This window comes from Ptychodera flava, chromosome 4 (genome assembly GCF_041260155.1).
Source record: "Ptychodera flava strain L36383 chromosome 4, AS_Pfla_20210202, whole genome shotgun sequence".
Taxonomy (NCBI): domain Eukaryota; kingdom Metazoa; phylum Hemichordata; class Enteropneusta; family Ptychoderidae; genus Ptychodera; species Ptychodera flava.
This window is the reverse complement of record NC_091931.1, coordinates 32,339,041-32,359,847: the sequence shown is the minus strand read 5'-3', so window position 1 is coordinate 32,359,847 and position 20,807 is coordinate 32,339,041. Positions and strand designations below refer to the sequence as shown.

At 38.4% G+C, this 20,807-nt stretch overlaps 2 protein-coding genes across 6 annotated transcripts in view; both read left to right on the top strand.

Moving 5' to 3' along the window:
- The first annotated feature begins 1,441 nt into the window (after positions 1 to 1,441).
- LOC139131524 (monocarboxylate transporter 12-like) lies at positions 1,442 to 8,878 on the top strand. 2 transcript variants are annotated; one of them, XM_070697616.1, is made up of 5 exons: positions 1,442 to 1,531; positions 4,053 to 4,368; positions 4,511 to 4,654; positions 6,637 to 7,593; positions 8,024 to 8,878. In XM_070697616.1, exons 2-5 carry the CDS (start codon positions 4,170 to 4,172, stop codon positions 8,197 to 8,199), a joined length of 1,476 nt encoding a protein of 491 aa, XP_070553717.1. In that variant the 5' UTR covers positions 1,442 to 1,531; positions 4,053 to 4,169; the 3' UTR covers positions 8,200 to 8,878. The 2 variants fall into 2 exon arrangements, with proteins under 2 accessions (XP_070553717.1, XP_070553718.1); XM_070697617.1 differs by lacking the exon at positions 1,442 to 1,531 and adding an exon at positions 3,236 to 3,399.
- Positions 8,879 to 13,749: 4,871 nt separating this feature from the next.
- The window catches only part of LOC139131518 (uncharacterized), a 96,450-nt gene continuing 89,392 nt past the window's right edge, over positions 13,750 to 20,807 (top strand). The window contains exons 1-4 of one of the 4 annotated variants that reach the window (XR_011552140.1): positions 13,750 to 14,166; positions 14,213 to 14,545; positions 14,776 to 15,282; positions 15,829 to 15,979. Coding sequence is in view for 3 of the 4 variants with exons in the window: in XM_070697608.1 (XP_070553709.1) it covers positions 14,646 to 15,282; positions 15,829 to 15,979 (788 nt within the window). In the remaining variant the exon portion in view is untranslated. Of the gene's footprint in view, positions 14,167 to 14,212; positions 15,283 to 15,828; positions 15,980 to 20,807 lie in introns of all 4 variants that reach the window. The other 3 variants (XM_070697610.1, XM_070697608.1, XM_070697609.1) reach the window with 3 other exon arrangements.

Here is a 20,807-nt window from a genome sequence, read left to right as displayed (position 1 = left end):
ACTGGCGGCAGAATACACCGTATCCCTCGTGAAATACCTTCAGAACGTCACAGAGCGCCCTCCAAGGCCATGGGGTTCTGTTATTATTACATATGTTCCCCAATTTTATCGATCGCCGTCGAAAAATCAGCTAATTGCGACACGGCCTGATGGCATATAGATTCTATATAATGGCATTGATATGCTGTCAATGAACTTTTCATCAGCTGTGACCTCACTGATTGGCTAAGGGAAACTTTCTACTATTCATATGCAAATATTTGATGCAGCGTACCGAGTTCACTATATCACTGTATTTCCATCTCGACTAAGACGACAAAACAGACACAAAAAGACGTTTCAGTACAGAAATCTCAAATATTTTAAATACATGTGAACAAAATTGATATTTTAGAGTAACAAGATCAACTGTAATAAAAATTAGAATGATTGAAACTTAAAAATTATACACCAAACTAGACTAATCAGAGTCCGAGTATGGCAGTAAGATCTACGGTTAATGAAAAACGGAGGTGCACGGACATCTGGCGAAGAAAGACGCTCTTAAGAGTTGTTTCCTGAGGCCGCTATGTTGAATGTTAAGTTGAAGACACCTCCGGTGATTTGAGTATTGGAGGTAGAATGCGCCTCGGGTACAAATGTTCAGTATATTAAATTTTTACCATTGTTTTCTGATATACCACTTGTTGGGGTTCATTTGGAAGCTCTTGAGTTAAGAAATATTTTCACAATCTTAGTTTTTTTCAGAAGTGAAGTTTGATTTTACTCCGAGTTAGCATATAATGGCCGCCATTTTTAATTTAAAGTATCAATAAATGTTAGGTAATACATAAACTTTCGACAGTAACCCTAATTTTTATTCTTGATGTGTAATAGAATTGTTGAAAGTTTCATTTATGACAGTTTGTGCACATGCAAAGTCTTAGCGCATTCTACCGTAATCACAATATTCAATGGATTGGAGCCACAAGATACCCGGATTTTCCACCATGTGCTAGTCAGACCGTTAGTTATTTAATTATTTTCTAGATCTTATTATGACAACATATAGGTATGTCCGGACAAAGGTGTCGAAACAGTTCTTAGCTTTGTTAGGAAAGCACAATTAGTTGACGATTTCAATAGTCTCTATGTATTTGGTTTATTGATAATTCATCCACTTCTCTGCTAGAAAGATGGAACAAATTCTAAACAGCGTCATTGATAGGGGATACAGACAAAGACATTGATTCTCATGATTACCGTTTTCAACCTTAAGTCAGATAGAGAGTCCCGTCCACAGTTTAACCTGACTCTCTAGGCAGCAGTAAACTTGGTAAGATAACACTTCCGACCTCGGCTTGCTTTGCAAACAACATCAAAAAGCTCAGGACTGTCATCTGTGTTGTGTTCTGCGCCCTCAGCGGGTAGACCTTGCGACCATAGAAAGGGTCAACACCGCCTCAGCGAAGGTCATCCGCGACAATGGCTGGCATGACCCGTTTCGAGCTGCGTTGTGCCCCGAGTACCTAAATGCCAGGCCTGAACATCCGTAAGTAGGCTTATGCTTAATATTCGATAGTTCGTACTCAGTATGGTCTTATTCTCAAGCGGTTTGACAACATTGTCAGACCTTTCACAGTCATTTGGTTGCTAAGAACTAAAGTCGAAGATATGTATCATATCTCTGACAAAAAAAAAAAAATTATGATGGGTTTAATATTTAACAAGCAAGTATGACCTATCACAAGAGTCTCAGCCCAGTATTTGTAATAAATAGTTGACAATGTCTGATCTGAATTTTGAGTACCAAATGTGTTTATGATTTCCACCATGATTACCACCAACTTCCAATTGTGCTTTTTGTTGTTTGATCGACCGTTGTCACAATTACCTAGTGACCCTTTCGGGTCACCAGCTTTCGCGACATGAAGAATTATAGCTTTTCGATAAATGCAGATATGAATTTTATGTCAAGGTAGAATGCGCCTCTGGAACATATGGCTGGGCTGTCAATGTCAAGTTGGATTTGTAGACTCGTTGTGAATCTGATGGAGAAATGAAGTTTTCTCCGTAAGGTGATTGTCCCCATATATTCGCCATTTAGATGACGGCCATTTTTAATTTCGAATATCGGTAAATTTTATGTCATGTATTTCTCTTATACAAAAAATTTGCACGGTGTACCCTGATATCTATTTTCGATTTTGAAAGCGAACATTTTAAATTTACTTCAGGATTGTTTTTAGCCAGTACAAGTCTTTCAGTTTCGACGCGTTCAACAATTATCTAACTAATGCACGCGTAACTCACGCGTTACCGTACAATTAAATAAAATTCAATAAAACTTTATTCATCCGGAACATGGACAATTAAAAAGTGTAGCTGGAATACAATACATGAAAATATTAGCAAATATAGAAAAAATGTATAGACACAGAACGTACCAAAAACAATTAAACAAAACAATTTGCGAATCTTTGAAAAGCCGCACAGAGGAGGGAGTGAATGACAACTTGCGCCGGTTTGACCTGCAAGCCGGGTATCTAAAACGAAAACCAGAGGGAAGTATGTCGAACTCTGTTGATAGAATATGGTTAAAACAATTGAGCCGGCTTTCCAAAGTACTTGCTGATCATAAAATGATGACAGACTTCTCTGGGATATTCCAATTAATGTTGAGCTAAGCGACACAATTCTATCAAGTGATTTTTCGTGACTCGCGCCTTACTCAGTCTCCAGACCAAGTCGATCCAGTCAAGGAGTTGGCGTCTTTCGCAAAATTGCGATAATTCAACTTTCTGACATTTGTAATATGTAAGGATACGAAAGACAAAACTAATAATCAACGACTGCCAAGGATAATTTGTTGATCGGATGATCAGCTGCTTTGAGCAAGCTCACAAAGAAATACGCCGTTACAGATTAGGTGCAACCATATGTGATTTTAAGCAAGGCATTGTACTCGAAACTGCTACTTTCGCCAATCAGATGATGGCTAATATATATATATATATATATATATATATATATATATATATATATATATATATATATATATATATATATATATATATATATATATATATATATATATATATATATAAACAAAAATAACAGATAAATAGATAAATAAATAAAAATAATATATATGTATATATATAAACAAAAATAACAGATAAATAGATAAATAAATAAATAAATATATATGTATATATATAAACAAAAATAACAGATAACAAAAGTAACAGATAAATAAATAAATAATTACCTGAGTTTAATATAACTAGCCTCGATTATCGATATTTTAAGCTAAAATCTTCAAATCTGTTTGTCGCTTCTAAGTATTCAACTGACAGGCCATGCAGTGCTCTGATATAACTCGTGATAAAGAGGGCTGAGCCTTCCCGGTTTTTATAGGTAAGCCTATTGAACAGAAGTGTTCGCCAAGGAAAATTGTAAAGTACCGTCACTTCTCTGTATATCTCCGTTTTGTTTGAAGTGTCCTTGAAGCTGACCTTTCGCCCTGAACGCTTGCATCTCTGAATCCACTGCACTACATTATCAAGTTACTTTTCCAGTAATAAGATAACATTATTCGCTTCCAAATGCGCTAATTAAATTATGGTTTGAGTGCATTGAGAAAGCACAGCAACGTCATCAAATGAGGGACTGCAACGAGCACGAGTCATGGATGTGTTTTTAGCTAGAATGTCTATATGGACCACTTCATTTTATTTTATTTTAAGTGTAAAGTATCGACCAGATACATATTTAACTGTAACTGGTGAGGTGAGTCTGAGTAAGCTCAGATAAAATATCTTACAGATATTTTCTATAGCCTCCTTCTCCACGCACAGAGTGCGAATTCACCATTTAGTTCTAGTTTCTTTTGGTCACATAATTGGCGAAAAATGAATTTTATAAGGTAAAATACAGACTCAGTGAAGAGTGGATCAACTTACCTATTTTATGGAGCCAAGTTAATAGGAAATATACGTGTATTATTGATTTCGGCTTTAGGGAATATCTTATCTGACAATGTGATGGATGATATGTTTTATATAATCCAGAGACAAATCTTACCGACGTTTCATTTCATCTGAAGTATCACCACGCTTCCTGCTGTCAACCACTGAATCATCGCCCGACCATCGTATAGCAACCTATTCTTCGTATCGCTGGTAAACATGACAGACATTGTCGCACAAGACGTAAGACGACGGAGATGGCTTGTACTTGCCAGCAGTTTCTACGTCCAGTTCAATTGTGGGGGCCTTTCGAGTACGAATGGCCTCTTCATGGTTGAATTTATTAAAACGTTCGACGAGAGTGCTGCAACCTTGTCATGGATTTTCACAATACTGTTCTTCATGGTAGCTATCCTAAGTAAGTTTTTTATTTATCTGGAAAGTACAGACTATCTTGTTCCTACAGTATGATAATTAAGAAAGTATGCAGTACAATATGATAGCTCTCGTGGTACTTACATTTGATTAAATGATCTATGCCAAACTGTATTCTCCTACAGCGCCTGTCAGTGGATACCTCACATCAATGTATGGGGCACAGAAGGTAGTCGCATCTGGGGCGATCATTGTTGTGGTTGGATTGGTAATGACAGCTTTTACCGACAGCCTTCCTCTTCTCTTCTTGACGTTTTCAGTTTTAATAGGTAAGCATACAAGCTCTGGAAAAGCATGGGATAATAAAGACTTTGTTCCCCCTCCCTCCCCCCCGCCCCCACCGTGAGAAACAACCATGTGTAGGCACCGCAAGTACGCCCGCATAATTGTTCTATACTGCAAGGTTTTGTACGGCTTCTGTTAAAATTTTGTACCGCGAACTGGTTTCATCGCCGTCTTGTTTGTTAAAATCTATAGTCAATCTATGGATACTTTTTTCCCTGCACACACGCACATATATTGTGACTATTAAATTATCAACTTGTAACTTTCGGTGTGTTTTATAAGAATTTTTGTTTTGTCGCTAAGTATAATATCTTGCTCTTCTTCCCAAATCAAGTTGAAGTACCACACAATGCTTGATGGATTCTTATAGTCCGCACCTGTGTGAAGGTCCTAAGTCGTTTTTGAAGACAGAATTGTAGTCTGGAAATAATGTAACTCATTCTCATCCATGTACTTGGTTAAGAAATCTTTGATTTTTGTCGATTCGCTCAAAGTTGAAGTTCTGGTATAAAAAATCTAATCTAAATAACTTGCTATACTTTAGCCTAAGACTTGTGCACTACATTATCAGTTCTCTGTTTGATCAAATTTCGATTTGATGAAAAACTAAATTACCAAAACATCGCGGTAGAAGTTCACTCCTAAAACCAATTCAACATACTTCTTTGAGACAATAAATACTCGCTTTTAGGACGAAATCATGGCTGGTTTTTCACTGAGCTGAGATCAGTAACAGAAATGATGGCTTCAGCATTCACGACTCGTAAATACACTAAGGTAGGACCCTATTTGGGGATTAGCTGGAAGAAATGGGTCCGAACAAAATATTTCCCTCTGTTACACCATTTTGTATCAAAGTGTCGCTTCAAAGTTAATTATATATAGGTCTGATCGAAGCAAAACAGATATTTTTGTAAAAAAATTCAAACAGCAAAGTAACGGTATATATTGCGCTACTTGGTATCTTATACTGATAATACGCAAGTATGAGTTAAATAATACACACGCCAGCACGGGCAAGATCACGATTTGTTTCCCGCCCAAGGGATGGTGCTCATGACGGTAATATTGATGATGCCCGAGCCGAAGGCGAGGGTATCATCAATATTACCGTCATGAGCACCAGCCCGAGGGCAGGCAACAAATCGTGATCTTGCCCGTGCTAGCGTGTGTTATTAATTTTATTACACCGAACAAACACACTTGTTTTCGAAAATTTGCTCAGAATGCGGTCAAGTTTATTTATTTATTTATTTATTTTATTATACTTTATTTCAAGAGGGTAATCTGATTACTATAGATAAATATTGTAATTTACATCAGAGCCCTCAAGTGTCGATCGAGACTCGCCACAGTGAAACGTTCTATTTGTTGCTCGATCGCAATGCTACATGAAGTTTACGTCTAAAAACGAACACAGTGTTGTTCAAGCTTTTCTCGTTTAATGTACTAAACGTCGTCGTGTACTTCAGGTCGAGCTAATTTCTTGTGCCTTTCCAAAAGCCATTGCTTTACAGAAAATACCAAGTAAATGTACGCGACGATGTGGTACGTGCAGAAAGTACGCGCGGTATTCCAGAACGTGGTAGCGGGCTATATCACTGCACGCGACAGGGCTATATCAGCGCACGCGACAGGGCTATATCACCTGAGCTATTTTCTATCACTTTTTGTTCTATATCACGTGAGTGAGGCTCAGCCAATCACAGTACCTGAATAATACGTGAGGTGTAATAATGACTGATAGAGCTTCATCATTGTTGATGCCGTACTAAGTATGAGTGACTGATAGAGCTTCATCATTGTTGATGCCGTACTTTTAAATTTTGTAATATAAAGAAAGAACGCCTCAAAGGTCCCTCAAAGGCGAAGTTCCTCAAAAACTAAGCACTACTTAATATCAAACTCCAAATGTTATCTCTCATCTATTGTTTCATCAATGAAATCTGCATTTCCTTTTTTGAAGGAACTGGTATAGCTGTAATCTATATACCAGCATTGTCCATCGTAGCCGAGTATTTCACAGACCGCTACGCCTTTGCCAATGGAATTGCCGGGGTCGGAGCTGGCGTTGGATTCATGATCTTCTCGCCTCTTGTGGAAACACTGATTCAAGTTTATGGGTGGCACGGTACGTTTCTAATACTTGCTGGATTGTTTGCAAACATCTTTGTATGTGCAATGATCATGAAACCTGTTGCCAAGACGACAAAGAAACACAACAAGGAGCCATTTCAAATGGAGTCCAATACTAGTTCTCAAGAAGGGTCAGCATCTGATACCACAGTGTCGGGTCTTCGTGATTCAAGCCGTGTTAATAGCCCCGATGGATATACACCTGTACAAGACGATGAACAGACGCCTGAAAGTGCAGTCGATGGTGAACACGGTGGTCGTTGCTCCACTTCGAATAAAAAGACTGGGAGAAACATATTCTCTGTCATTTATCATATGTGGGGGTTCTACATCTTTCCGAGATACCCTTGCATGGCTGTGCTTATAGTTTGCATGATGGGTTTCGGCATCGCAATGGTGATGTATATGATGTGGATAGTTGTACGGGCAGTCGACATAGGGATCTCGAGAATGAATGCAGCAGCACTGATGACAGCTCTTGGGATGTCCTCCGTGACTGGTCGGCTTTCTCATGGTTGGTTTGTGGACCTGAAAGTGATTCCCCCTATGGCTTTGTTGGCATCGATGTTTGCTTTAAATGCACTCAGTGTTTTGACCTACACCCTCGTCACGAATTACGTCATCATGGTAATTGCTTGTGTTGGTATCGGATTGTCTCACGGTGTTGGCATACCCATGTTCAATGTTTGCACCAAAGAGATAGTACAGTTGAGGGATCTTCCAAATGCTATAGGATTGATATTTTTTGTTCAAGGTACCTTTGGCGGAATGGCATTAATTTTTGCAGGTAAGGATAAATGTTGGTCTTCTACTATGACAGTCAGCACATGCACAAACTTCTATTCATCCAAAAACGTAAATCTAGTTTCCTTGTTTCATATTTGAGAGATGCCAAGAATTTCGCTACCTGATGAGATACGACCTGTTTTTCCTAACCGTCTAAGGTCACGAAAGCTCTGATGCCACAATCTCAAAAGGAAGTTTCATTTCAGGATTAATGTATCGATTACATTCCATCTCGTCCAGTCAGCTTTATGTAACAACAATCTGAGAGCTTATCTTAGTCGGACTTATAGCACTTATGAAGCCGTAATTTCGACGAGAAAGACCGTTTAGTGTGATGTACGTATAATGTAAACTTCTCAACGAAACTGAAGTAATATTTGAGCTCTTTGAACGTAGTCTAAATCCTATCTTTTAATTCAATTTCTTCACAGGGGAGCTTTATGATAACATGGGAGATTCAAGGATGCCATTATTTGTAGCGGTCATCTTTTGCGCTATTGCCCTTGTGACCAGTACTGCAGCTGTTTGCGTGAACTGTTATGGGTCAAGAAACAAAGTGAAGGCACCTGAAAGAGAGGGGCCGGAGAACGTGTCAACTGACCACTAGGAAAGAAAATGGGTAGCCTGCCAGCCTACCTAATGACGGAGATTGCGCGTATCATGTAAAATTTCCTTTGTCTTCTCTGCTGCAACATTAAATGTAGCGCAGATCACAAATGTAAAACAGGAGACTCTGTGTTTAAAGCGTTCTAAAGCAGCCTTTACATAGTCAATCCACTGGATCTGCCAAATATTGTAAGTCTACAACAAGACAATGTGGCTTTTCTCGAGCCCGCGCCCACAAATAAACGTTAATGGTCAGAGCGGAGTCTGTTATTTCCATTATATTATCAGCGACCCCAAGAAAAGCGTCAAAATTTCCGAAAATTTCAGGAGCGAACGACAACTGGGCCCCAGAAACTGAGCAAGACGCGACACACTGTCACGCGCACTGTAAAAAATTGGCAAATCCGGAGATGTTTTCAGAAAAAAGTATCTCAACTTGACCTACAAGTGCTCCATTTTATTTTGTGATTGATTATGATTTATGTTTGAGCTGTAAAGTTACGATCCTTTGAGTTATTAATCTTATTATTCATATTCACGGCCATGTAAACTCTCTTCATACACGTAAACGAGTGTACGTTAGCAGAGAGTTGTATCGGGCCAAGTAATGATAGTGTCCTTGTAGCGTTTCTTATGACATCTACATTATGTTTGAAACATTAATAACAACACAACAGTTATGTTCGTTGAATTTTATTGGTCAACAACAACAAGAACAACAACAACACAACTAATAAACATAAACAATACAAACAACAACAACAACGACAACAACCATATTTCTAGGTTCCTTGTGATCACATATGTAATACTGTAGCTGTGCAGAATTGGTCGACGAGGGATATCTTGAGCGAAGATAGTCCTGAATCTACCCGCCCTTTTGTGTCAGGCTCTTCCAACCCAAACCACACTGTCCTGCATTGTGCACCTTCTTTTGAAGCCGTCCTACCACGACCTTTGAGTCGTCTGCGACTCGGCCTGATAACTAACATAAAAGAATTTTAAAATGTATAAACATTAGTATGCTGTAGTCTCATATAAATATTGCAGACGGGAAGGTAACGTATCACAGCTCGTCACTCGATTCTTCAAGTTTATTTCGTTTTTATGAGACTCGTCATCAACATCGACATTCCAGGTGACACTCGGTAGGTTTAAGCCAGTGTGTGTTTGACATAAAATGCCTAGATTGTCCAGCACAAAGTACATGGAAGACCTAAGGTCATTTTATCATCAAAATATATTAATTTGACTCCGTTTTAGCGGGGTCCCATACAGAAGGTCACAAACTCTTGTAGGTAAAATAAGCTTAGCCGTAATCGGCAAATTTTCAGTTTCTCACCATTGTTTCAATTCACGATGTTCATTTTATTTTCGTATTCGTACCCGTTTTCTTTTGCAGCAATACTATCGTATGCCGCTGTCTCGTAAACCTGCGTCCTCTCTTGGTCTTACAAATTATCGAATACACAGAGGTTTCCCACAATGTTATGAATTTCATGCAAGTGTCGTTATCACTTTCAATTCGCCAGTCCACCAATAAACAAAATTATTTATTAAGTCAGTGAAAGAGGATGATGACATGCCCTTCCCCATGACTGTTGCATGAACAATGGTGACCCTCGCGTCCCCAATTACACCAATCCCCCTCTCCACAGGGAACTCTGACTGAATAACAGTAAAACAAATAAAAAATAGAAATAGAAAAAAAATAGAAAAAAAACGGTCAAATAAGAAAAACATAGACAGAATAAACAAAAACAAACAAGTAAACACAACAAGTAAACAAGCAAACAAACAAACGACTTACGGATCAATTGTGAGACTTCCATGAAACAGACTACACCATGGCATGGACCTCTTCTCCAGATTCACCTTGCTCTCCTATCTATATGGCCATCGCTCTTTATTCTCGCAAGCCAGAGCATTTTTTCCATTTTTTCCTGCTTTCGGCGTTGCGTGATAAGACTCGCCGAAGAGGGCGTGGTGTACGACGATGTCGCTCTTTATGGCAAGCCAAGTGTTGCAAAATTCAAAAAACACATCTGTGTGTTCTAAGTTATCATGTTTGTGTTCTAAAAATTTATGTTTATGTTCATAAAAACCATTAAATTGTATGTTTATATTCTTAAATTGTATGTTTATGTTCATAAAAACCATGCTGTTATTCACCTTTCATGCTTATGTTCATGGAGGTCATTTGTTTGTTCATTGAACAAATTTTATGTTCATTAAAACACTGCTTATGTCCATATCTCCCTGTTAACACTGAGGGCGCTCTGGAGTTAGCTATGGGCGGCGGACCAAACAGTTACACCACATACAGAGAGAAAAGTAGGCTTTGCGTGTGTTTGAAAGCGAAGCTTAGCATATACAGCAAAAAACAGGATGGTTGGACAGTCTCATATACATTACGTTTACTTTTTTGTACGTAGCATACAAGTTTTGTAGATAACACTGTAGATAAAAAGAGCCGACTCATTTGAGTGTCTGGATAGAACACACAAGGGAATTACTAAATTACTTGTTGAATTGATAGTAGAGACTGAAGTTAATTAGGACAGCACTCTGGCCAAACAAACCATAATAAAACGTAAACGTACTGATGTCAATCTGTTTTTATAGACACACAAAGATAAACAGTGGAGTGGAGTGTTACATGATTGGTATTTCACTCAAATGAGTCGGCTCTTTTATCTACAGTGTTAACTACAAAACTTGTGGGGGACTTACAAAAAAGTAAACGTAATGTATATGAGACTGTTCAACCATCCTGTTTTTGGCATGTAGTGCATCTAGACGAGTAGAGCGTGCTCGAAAGCGGAGAATGATCACAAGATTGTACTAAATATCGGCTGTTCTCGGCGGAGAAACTGCACGCACACATACAGTCAACTATTGTCACAGGCATGATGTTCACTGGGTCAGTGGGTAGTTTGTATAAAGTGTAGTTTTATGCTGTGTTCCGACGTTCTCGTCCGTAGCTACGGAAGAGAACGTTGGAACATAGCATAAACTACACTTATACAAACTACCCAGTAAACATCACGCCTGTGCCTATAGTCGGTCTATTCCGCTCGGCGTCTATGCCCCCATAGACGTGTGTACATCTTCTCAGGCATATGTACACACGTCTATGAGGGCATACACGCCGAGTGGAATATTCCGACCAAAGGTGACTGTGCTGCAAGCTCTCTGACTCGGTGCAAAACCAGCGGTTTGCCTATGGCATTTTGGCAGTCCAAAGTCAAAGACTCAGGGCTGTTGTGGCTTTGGGAGGCACTCTGATTAAAATCCGATGTAGAGAATGGTCCGTTACTAGTGAGAACACAGGGGACTCGTGTTTGTTGTTTATTTGTGTCTGTTTGTTTGTTTGTGTGTATGTGTTTGTGTTTGTTTATTTGTTATTTTTAATAAAATAACAGCAAAAAGCTGTTTTGTTAATATTTGTCAATAAAGAGCAGTTTATTTATTTGTTTGTTTGTTTGTTTATTTGTTTGTTTGTTTTTTGATACGTATTTCCGATGGTTAGGGTTAGGGTTAGGCTTAAGTTAGGGTTAGGGTTAGGCTTAGGGTTAGGCTTAAGTTAGGGTTAGGGTTAGACTTATTCACTCCCTCTATCAATATATAGAGGGAGTGAATAAGTCTAACCCTAACCCTAACCCTAACCCTAACTTAAGCCTAACCCTAACCCTAACCCTCGGAAATACGTATCAACAAACAAACAAACAAACAAATAAACAAACAAACAAACAAATATATAAACTGCTCTTATTGACAAATATTAACAAAACAGCTTTTCGCTGTTATTTTATTAAAAATAACAAATAAACAACACAACACAAACACATACACACAAACAAACACACAAATAAACAACAAGCACGAGTCCCCTGTGGTGAGAAGAGGACCGAACAAAAACATAAAGACCGTACACAGCATGCATATAGTCGTACGCAGAGCTATAGTCGTGACCGGTCTTCCGGTCTTCACGACATGCGACCTGCGTCCTTAGAGTTTCAAAAATGAGCGACCCGCGACTTTTGCAGTGAAATACGACCTGAGAGTTGTCAAATGCAAATTTCCAACGTATCTTTGATCACAGTCGCTCGAGAGCTATTCAGCTCTGGGACTATTCGCCCCATAGACGAGTGTACAGAAGCGAGAAATACCCCTCGCTTCTGTACACTCGTCTATGGGGCGAATAGTCCCAGAGCTGAATAGCTCTCGAGCGACTGTGCTTTGATAGGCTATCTGCATCGGGCAGTTGAAGGTATTTGGTCGATCTTTTACGTTATCGTATTTAAGTATTTTGTTGTGCGGTCGCGCGGTCCTCCCCTCACTAGTGACAGACCCATCTCTACATCGGATCAGAGTGCCTCCCATAGCACTGAGTCTTTGACTTCGGACTTCGAAAGTGCGTAGACATTTATAATGTTATAAACCGCTGGTTGCGCCTCCGAATGAGAGCGTGCAATTTCTCCGCCGAGAACAGCCGATATTAATTAGTACAAACTTGTGATTGATCTCCGTTTTCGAGCACGCTCTTGCTGTATATCAAAACCAAAATAACTGTAAAAAAAGAGCTTTGTCTCCAATCAAATTCAGAAAAACATTTTACCGTATACGATTTTTTGGGAATATGCAACTTTGTAGTCAACTTGCCGTATGTTTCAGACGAGGCAACCACTTGCAATGTGTCAATGTGGGTCAAAGATCAAGCGGACAAAATCAGGAAAACGTGAACTCTGATGGGAAATTTCAATAAAAGTGCCTTGGGGGTGTGGGTGTGCTCTGGCATATCCACTTCTCAATAATTTTGGTAGCACATCAAGCTCAAACAAACCATAATCGGGGACTATTTCATCCAGCAGGGTTCAGCGAAGCATCTTGTTTTATGAAAATAAAATTTGTTCAATGAACAAACAAATGACCTTCATGAACATAAGCATGAAAGGTTGAATAACAGCATGGTTTTTATGAACATAAACATACAATTTAAGAATATAAACATACAATTTAAGAATATAAACATACATTTTAAGAACATAAACATGGTTTTTATGAACATGAACATACAATTTAAGAACATAAACATGGTTTTTATGAAAATAAATATAAAATTAAAGAATATAAACATACATTTTAACAACATGAACATGGTTTTTATGAACATGAACATACAATTTAAGAACATAAACATGATTTTTATGAACATGAACATACAATTTAAGAATATAAACATACAATTTAAGAATATAAACATGGTTTTTATGAACATGAACATACAATTTAAGAATATAAACATACATTTTAAGAACATAAACATGGTTTTTATGAACATGAACATACAATTTAAGAATATAAACATACATTTTAAGAACATGAACATGGTTTTTATGAACATAAACATAAATTTTTAGAACACAAACATGATAACTTAGAACACACTAATGTGTTTTTTGAATTTTGCAACACTTGGCTTGCCATACTCATTTGTCACTTTTCGTCTTGAACTGTCGCTTGGTGGCGCTTCCCGTTTCCGGAGTTCATTTCATTCGAAGATGCTAGTCCGAAGGGCAGGTACCTCAGGTAAACGGGTTGTTCCAGCCATGTTGTAGCGGCTGGGGACGTTACAGTTGCGGTTACCGCCTTCAAGACACTGTGTAATGACATGTCGAACTTGCAAGCGGCCCAGGTTTTATTTTGATTGCACGGTATGTAATATAAACCTCGCAAAAGGGGGCAAGCGGCGAACGAACGCGAACAGTATATGTACATTGTGTCATTGTAACCAAACCTTGGACTAGTAAAACTTTTAAGTAGTATATGCCCTACGCGAATATATCGATTGTGTGGCGATACTGAATAAATGCCTCACTGCTTCATTACGATTCTGGCGTACGACAGTCGAAGTCGACAGAACATAGTCGCCTTTCGGAAAGTTCGGTTTGAATGCTACGATCAGGTTGGATCAGAATATTTTTTACATCCATGGATCAGGCTACGATCAGGTTGGATCAGAATATAGTACTACTTCTACTACCAATCGAGAACAATCTGACGCAACTCGGTCACTGTGTACTCCGATGGTCTCCTCACATTTTAACTTGAAATGCAGCTCATTACAAAGATGACACACTATTTTAGTCCCAGGGAACAAGTATAATGGCCATATGTAGACGGACAAGGTAAACCTATTTGACATCCCAGAATTGAGTTCCTGTGTGTATGCATATTGACCTGTCGTCATAGCAACATTTTTGCAAGGGAAGACACGATCATCGACCAAGCCACACCATGGTGCCCCAGTTTTCAGTCACAGTGATAACAACCTTGTCCCTCAGGTGAGTACCTAGCAGTGTTTTTGAGTCAAGAGCAATGCTGGAAACAGTACTGACATGAAAGATAGAATGTCATGATCAAGGAATATAGGGAAAAGATGATATGGTGCGCAGAGGTGTAGCTAGTGCAGCTACATCAGTCGTGACCCTTGACCTAGAAATGGCACAATCGTACTCGTCAAGTGATGCGGAAGATGAAATTGATGCAGAGCTGGGTGAGCTCTCTCTTGCAGACATGTCCATCCGTGTTGTTCGAGAAAGACTAATTCACAAGAGAAGTAAACGCCAAAAGCGACAGCGAACCAAAGCCGCCAGGGAGAGAGTTCAGGAATTTTTCACACCATATTTTCGCGATTCCATCGATAAAGAAACCATCACCATGGTTATGCCATCACGGGTAAGAAAACGCCTACCAAGTTTAGTTGAACTCACCCTCGGGGCTTGCCGAACTCAGATCCCGGCCGAGCTCTATGCAAGTCCATCAGTCCAAAATGCCATACAGCAGAGCCAGCTAGATGAAGAGATCGGCAGATTACGCATTAAATGGCTGCAGGGCAAACTTGAAATCCTGGAGGATAACTACACGAAACACAAGTTTCAGTACGGTCTGGAGTGTCGGTCTATTTTCGATGAAGATCACAAGAACTGGAAACATGATTCAACCTGTAAACGTTTCCTGCGTCTAAGGAACATAGCTTTGATGACGTCTCATCAAGACTTCTGGAGCTTTCCTTTAGCAGGTGATATTAAATCATCATTTCATTAATGTTAATTCATATTAAGTATTTGTATCAGGCTCAATGAAATTCACTAATGGAGACAGCCAAGATACAAGCATATATTAAGCTTTGTTTACACCTTATAATGACTGAAAATTCTGTTGAGTTTGGTAAGTTCCACAGTTAGGCCTCCTAGTGAGGTAACTGTGCTTGTTTGCTTCAAAGAGTTTGTAACAAACTCATTGACCTTATGCATGCATAATGCACATTAATGAAAGTATTTCAGAAGATGATAGCCAACTATAACAGGACACTATCGCATTGGTCTTTATAAGCCTAGGCTGCATAGAAGAATTATTTTAGTCAGAAAACTGCTGAAATGAAATACTGCTAGCTTTTTAAGTATAAAATCTAAATTTGTAGAGATGTTTGCACTATCGTACGTAATTATTTTGCTTGTCTTAAATCTGGACACCTTATTATTGAATACTAGCATTGCTGGAACCAGCAGAGGGACAGCTATACTTCACTGATGTACAATTTTTCTCTCTGTCACTTTCATTCAAGTACTCAGTCACTTGGTTGATTTGTCACTGCCGGATGCGATTGCAGATGAGAGCTTGCATGGAGCGGGCCATGAAAGACACAACAGAAATCCCTCCATTGCTTTGAATCAGTTTCCCATCATTCAGAAGCTGAGGAAACACCTTACTAACAGGTACTTGACTTAAAATAGAACTCAGGGGACAGATATTTGAACTCTAAAACTATTGCAATAATATTTAGATCTTCCACTTGTGAGGCTCATTTTGAAGCTCATACAGTACATAAAGTTTTTCATGTTGTTTTGAAAATTGACAATGTAATTTTTAGCTCACATTTGGTTTTACCAATGTGAGTTTATCGTATAGGCTGAAGTCGATGGCGTCTGTATGTATGTGTGTATGTATGTATGTATGTATGTATGTATGTATGTACAGTATGTCCGTCAACATCAAAAACACGCAAACCGCTGCACGTTTCAGCTTTGTATTTGGTGTGTGGATGCATCCTGGGCTATAGATGGGATTTTGTTCAAATGAAGTCTGCATTGCCAAAATTATGCAAATGAGCTTACAAAATGTGAAAATGGTCAAGAATTAATAACTCTAGAACCGCTGTTTTGATTGCTTTGAAAATATGTGTGCAAGTACCTTAGGTTAACCTTATACAGTTTTATGAATATTGTGAAGATATCCTTAATTTTGTATTTTTGCTGAATTTTTTTGTGATTTTTCTCATTTTCAGTAAAAATTCTTCTCCTCTGAAACCGCCGGCCCAATCGCTCTCAAATTTGGGTTGTCTCTTTGCAAGGGTGTTACTCTTCTAATTTGTTGAAATTATGACAAAATTGGGAAAATTACTATTTTTGTGGCAATTTTGTCATTTTTGGTCAAAAAATCTAGACAGTGTTTCCTTTTTAAAACCCCTGGACAGACAGCTTTCATATTTCGTACACAGACGTACAGAGATGACAATAGTTAGATATGTGGAAATTGTCCTGAAATATAAAAAATTGTATTTTTAAGACAATATTGTCATTTTTGGTCAAGAAAACTTTATCTCAACATTACTTGTTTGATAGCTTTGTAATTTGGTATAAAGTCCCTTGTTTGATAGCTTTGTAATTGGTATAAAGTCCTGAAAGATGTTATTAGATAAATTTTCTGCTCAAAGTGTTGGGAAACCCCAAAATTTGTATATTTTAGGTACTTTTCTCAGTTTGTGACCTTAAATGACCTATACTAACCCAGGATATGTTGTGAGACAATTTTGAAGGCTGTGAACATAATTTTGTCATATTTGATACCAATTTGTAGGAAAATTTGATCCAGAAAACAAAGCTGAGGTGATTTTTTTCATTTTGGACCAATTTTTGCAACTTTTCTATGTAAGACATACAAAAACTGATGAGAAATTTGGATCCAGGATAATTCCAGATGTTGTAATCACCACCCACAGTGGAAGGCATTTCACTATCTGTAACTAACTTAAGTGCTGTTTACATTAGAATGATAACACTCATGGCATTAATTAAAAATCTCCAAGGTTGTAAATGTACTTCCTGTCATTTGGTCTTATGTAATACCAAGGGGTGGAACATTTGATATGCAGGAGGGGGTAGGGTTTAGAAGATCAATGATGTAGCATTACTTTTTTACCAGATCCCTTGTGCATTTTTTGCCCACTCCCACCTTTTCTTTTTATCAAGCCTTCTCTGTTTTTTGTTGTTGACATTTGCTTATGTATTTAGGATCTGCTTCTCCCATTGCTATAGAAGTTGATATGCATGTTCCTAAAGATGACCTCCAGTACCTAAGTTGGAGACCTTATTTGCTTTTGTCATTCTTGTTTTTCCTGGTTTAAATATTTCTCGAATGGACCAATTCAAACCGAATGTGAGCACATAGTGTCCTTGACGGTATTTTTCACTCTAGCAGTCACTTTGCATATGAATATTGATGAATATTTGTATTTTTGTTTCCAGTGTCAATTTTATGAACAGTGACCCCTTTGTTCTATTCGTATTTCGAAAGGGAGTTGTGTAAAGTTTCTTTACAGCAAATTTGAGCAAAAGTTTCAAGGTCTAAACCACCTTAAATAGCTCTTGTATTAGCTTCAAAGTAGTTCAGAGAGATGACAATTTATTTTTTTTAAGTTTTCCTCCTTCAATATTTCATTGAAAGGTTGCAGCGTTTCACTGTGAATATTTTTCATCATTTCTGTTAACTTTCACATTGTCACTGCACTACGTATTTTTTCCAATTCATTTTTAGCCAAACTTCCCAAGATTTCAATTTTTCAAAATGATTTAGTAAATCTGATGTCCATTACAACTCAGCTGGCTTTTTCATACCACAAGCTTTATTTTAAACTTGTGATACAAAAGATTCAGGCTTGAGTATGTACCTCAGTTGGGTATTTGATAGAGGTAGTTTGTATAGAAATGCAGGGAGGGGAGGGCAATAGTTTGTTTGCCATTACTCGAATCTCTGCTGCAACACATTTCAAATTAGTGTTCTTATCCTCCTCCCCTCCACCAAACCCCCCTCCCCCCATACCTCTATCGAAAAGTAGATTATCGGTAATAAAATATAAAAATTACGGAAGATTTGAAGTGTCAATATCTTTCTCCCGGAATTTGATGTTTACTTTTAACCTATTATAATTCCTCTGTAAGTAGTGTTTTAGTACTTGTGCCCTGTGGGCACAAGGTACTAATGTGATGGCGCGGCCAATATGGCCAAATAGTGGGCCGTATGCTGTGGGACGCAGGTATCTCAGAAACGCTTCAGTAACTTTTTCTGAAATTTGGTCTGGTGGTCACTTGGGCATGTATCTCAAACGGTCTTTTTTCTTTTTTTGATTGAATCATTTAAAGTCACTTTTTAGCTTTTTTCTGAAAACCACTATTTTCACTTTTTCCTCAAAACCACTGATTTGATTATTGTGATGTTTGGCATGGGTGTTCGTATAGTTGAAATACCGTCAGAAATGTTCAAAATTTGGTGATACATGCCTTACATTATTTTTAAACATATTTTTATCCATTTTATTTTATATTTACTTGATTTTGCCTCACTTTCGCTAAAGCTACCGTCTGCGCATGCGCACAACTGTAGGACAAAATCTGAGTTGAAGAATCGAAACGGACGCCATCTTGTTTCTCGGTATGGGCACATTTTTTACATTGTGAACGTTTCACTGTGTATTTCAACATGTTCTATAGTTATGAAGTTGACAGTGATGCACTTTGCAGCTGTCGTGTATTTTTGGTACGAAAGGCGCCTTTGATCGACTGAAGAATGATGGCCTCCGTAGGCGATAAACACCGGTACTGCAGGCATATCAGTTCTACTGAGGAAGTAATCCACTGGCCCGTATAGGTCAGGGCTCACTTAGGGGAGAACCACTTGATTTCTGGGGGGGGGGTATGGAGGATTTCGAGGAAAAAAATTGTCACCAGGTAAAATAAAAGAAAAAAATTAAGCCTGTAATGGCTGAGAAAAAAATATTCTCATAACAGACAGAAATAAAAAAGGAATTGTCACAATGCTGTTGAAATGAGCAAAATTTTGGAAACTTCATTCTCATGTATTCTTTGCTGGCATGCTGCCAAAGGCACGCAAATGTTTTTACCACAAGTAATTCTTATGTGTTTTTTTTCCAGCACTTATGATATAAGCATTCACTACTGTACACCTCGGTGCACTTGATGTTTTCCTTCCCTTTTCTGACCCAAGAAATCATGTTTCAGGATTTCTGTTGCAATATCTCAATGGTATAGGCAATATCTAGATGGGACTATTTGACTTCTCTAAATCGTGAAAATTTAAAACACAAGATAGGAGTCAATAAACTAGTGTTAAAACCAATACATTATTCTCTCAATATAAATATGTTAGAAAGATTACAAGTTGACAATGAAAATTGAGGAACAACAAATATAATTAAATACAATGTGTGAGCCTTGTTTCTCTGACCAAAAGATAACATCTCCCCTGAGAACTTAAAAGGAATGACTGTTTTAAAGAAAAGCAGGTATAGTACTGATCACAGTTGATTTGCCAAAAAAGTGTTCTATAATTTAAAGTTGTATATATAATAGACTTTCCATTTTGTTTGTCATTTGTTGGAATGTAAAATGAATAAATAAAAACATCCTGTGATATGTGAAACACTGGCTTAAATTTGAAAAATTGCACTGCTACTCCATTTGAAAAAAAAATTGATGCAGGTCTGACTGTAGAAATAAAAAAATGCTGTCTCTCTAACAAAAATTCGCATACGCCCCCCAACAAGTTAGCGTTGCCCTTCATAGGCGACTGCCATCATAAGTTTTTCTCGGTCAGTTGCGAATTTTGACGTTTTAAAGGTTTTAGCGTATATTTGATTGCTGTCATGTATTTTTGGCACGAACCGCTCCTTCGATAGACTGAAGAATGATGGCCTCCGTACTCCCCAGTACCGGCGAATCCATTGCTTTTAATAGCGAGGCAATCCCACCGGCGGCCCGTACTAATAGCTGGGTGAGAGCGAGGGAATGCTCTGTCCTTCTACCTCCGGCCTCCATGTCATAACAAACTAGCGTCTTTTTATGTTGATATACTGTCCTTTCGACACAGCGATAACTTTTAGTTTTCTGTTGCTTATTTTGGGTAATTTCGACAGTTGTGCATTGATTTTGACATCATCTTTTACTTAATAACCGTCGATGTCGGCAACTCTCTCGCTAGCCCTGCGTACGATGCTGTGTGTTAGGAACGCACACAGGGAATGCACTGCGTACACTGCGTACGTACGCAGGGCTAGCGAGAGAGTTGCCGACATCGACGGTTATTTACGAAAAGTGAATAAAAGACTGGCATTTTTGGAAGCGATCGAGTAGCTGAGGCGGGCAGGGATACGACTTGGGCCCAAGAACGCTGAATTTCGGCAGTAATTTGGCTCTTTACGTCAAGTCCCAAAGTGGATTTGAAGTCACCGACCCTACGTACGGGTCTTTG

Coding starts and splice junctions, on each gene's coding strand:
- LOC139131524 (XM_070697616.1), top strand. CDS start 4,170: ATGACAGACATTGTCGCACAAGACGTAAGACGACGGAGATGGCTTGTA. Junction 4,655..6,636: donor GACGTTTTCAGTTTTAATAG/GTAAGCATACAA, acceptor CCTTTTTTGAAG/GAACTGGTATAGCTGTAATC. Junction 7,594..8,023: donor AATGGCATTAATTTTTGCAG/GTAAGGATAAAT, acceptor ATTTCTTCACAG/GGGAGCTTTATGATAACATG.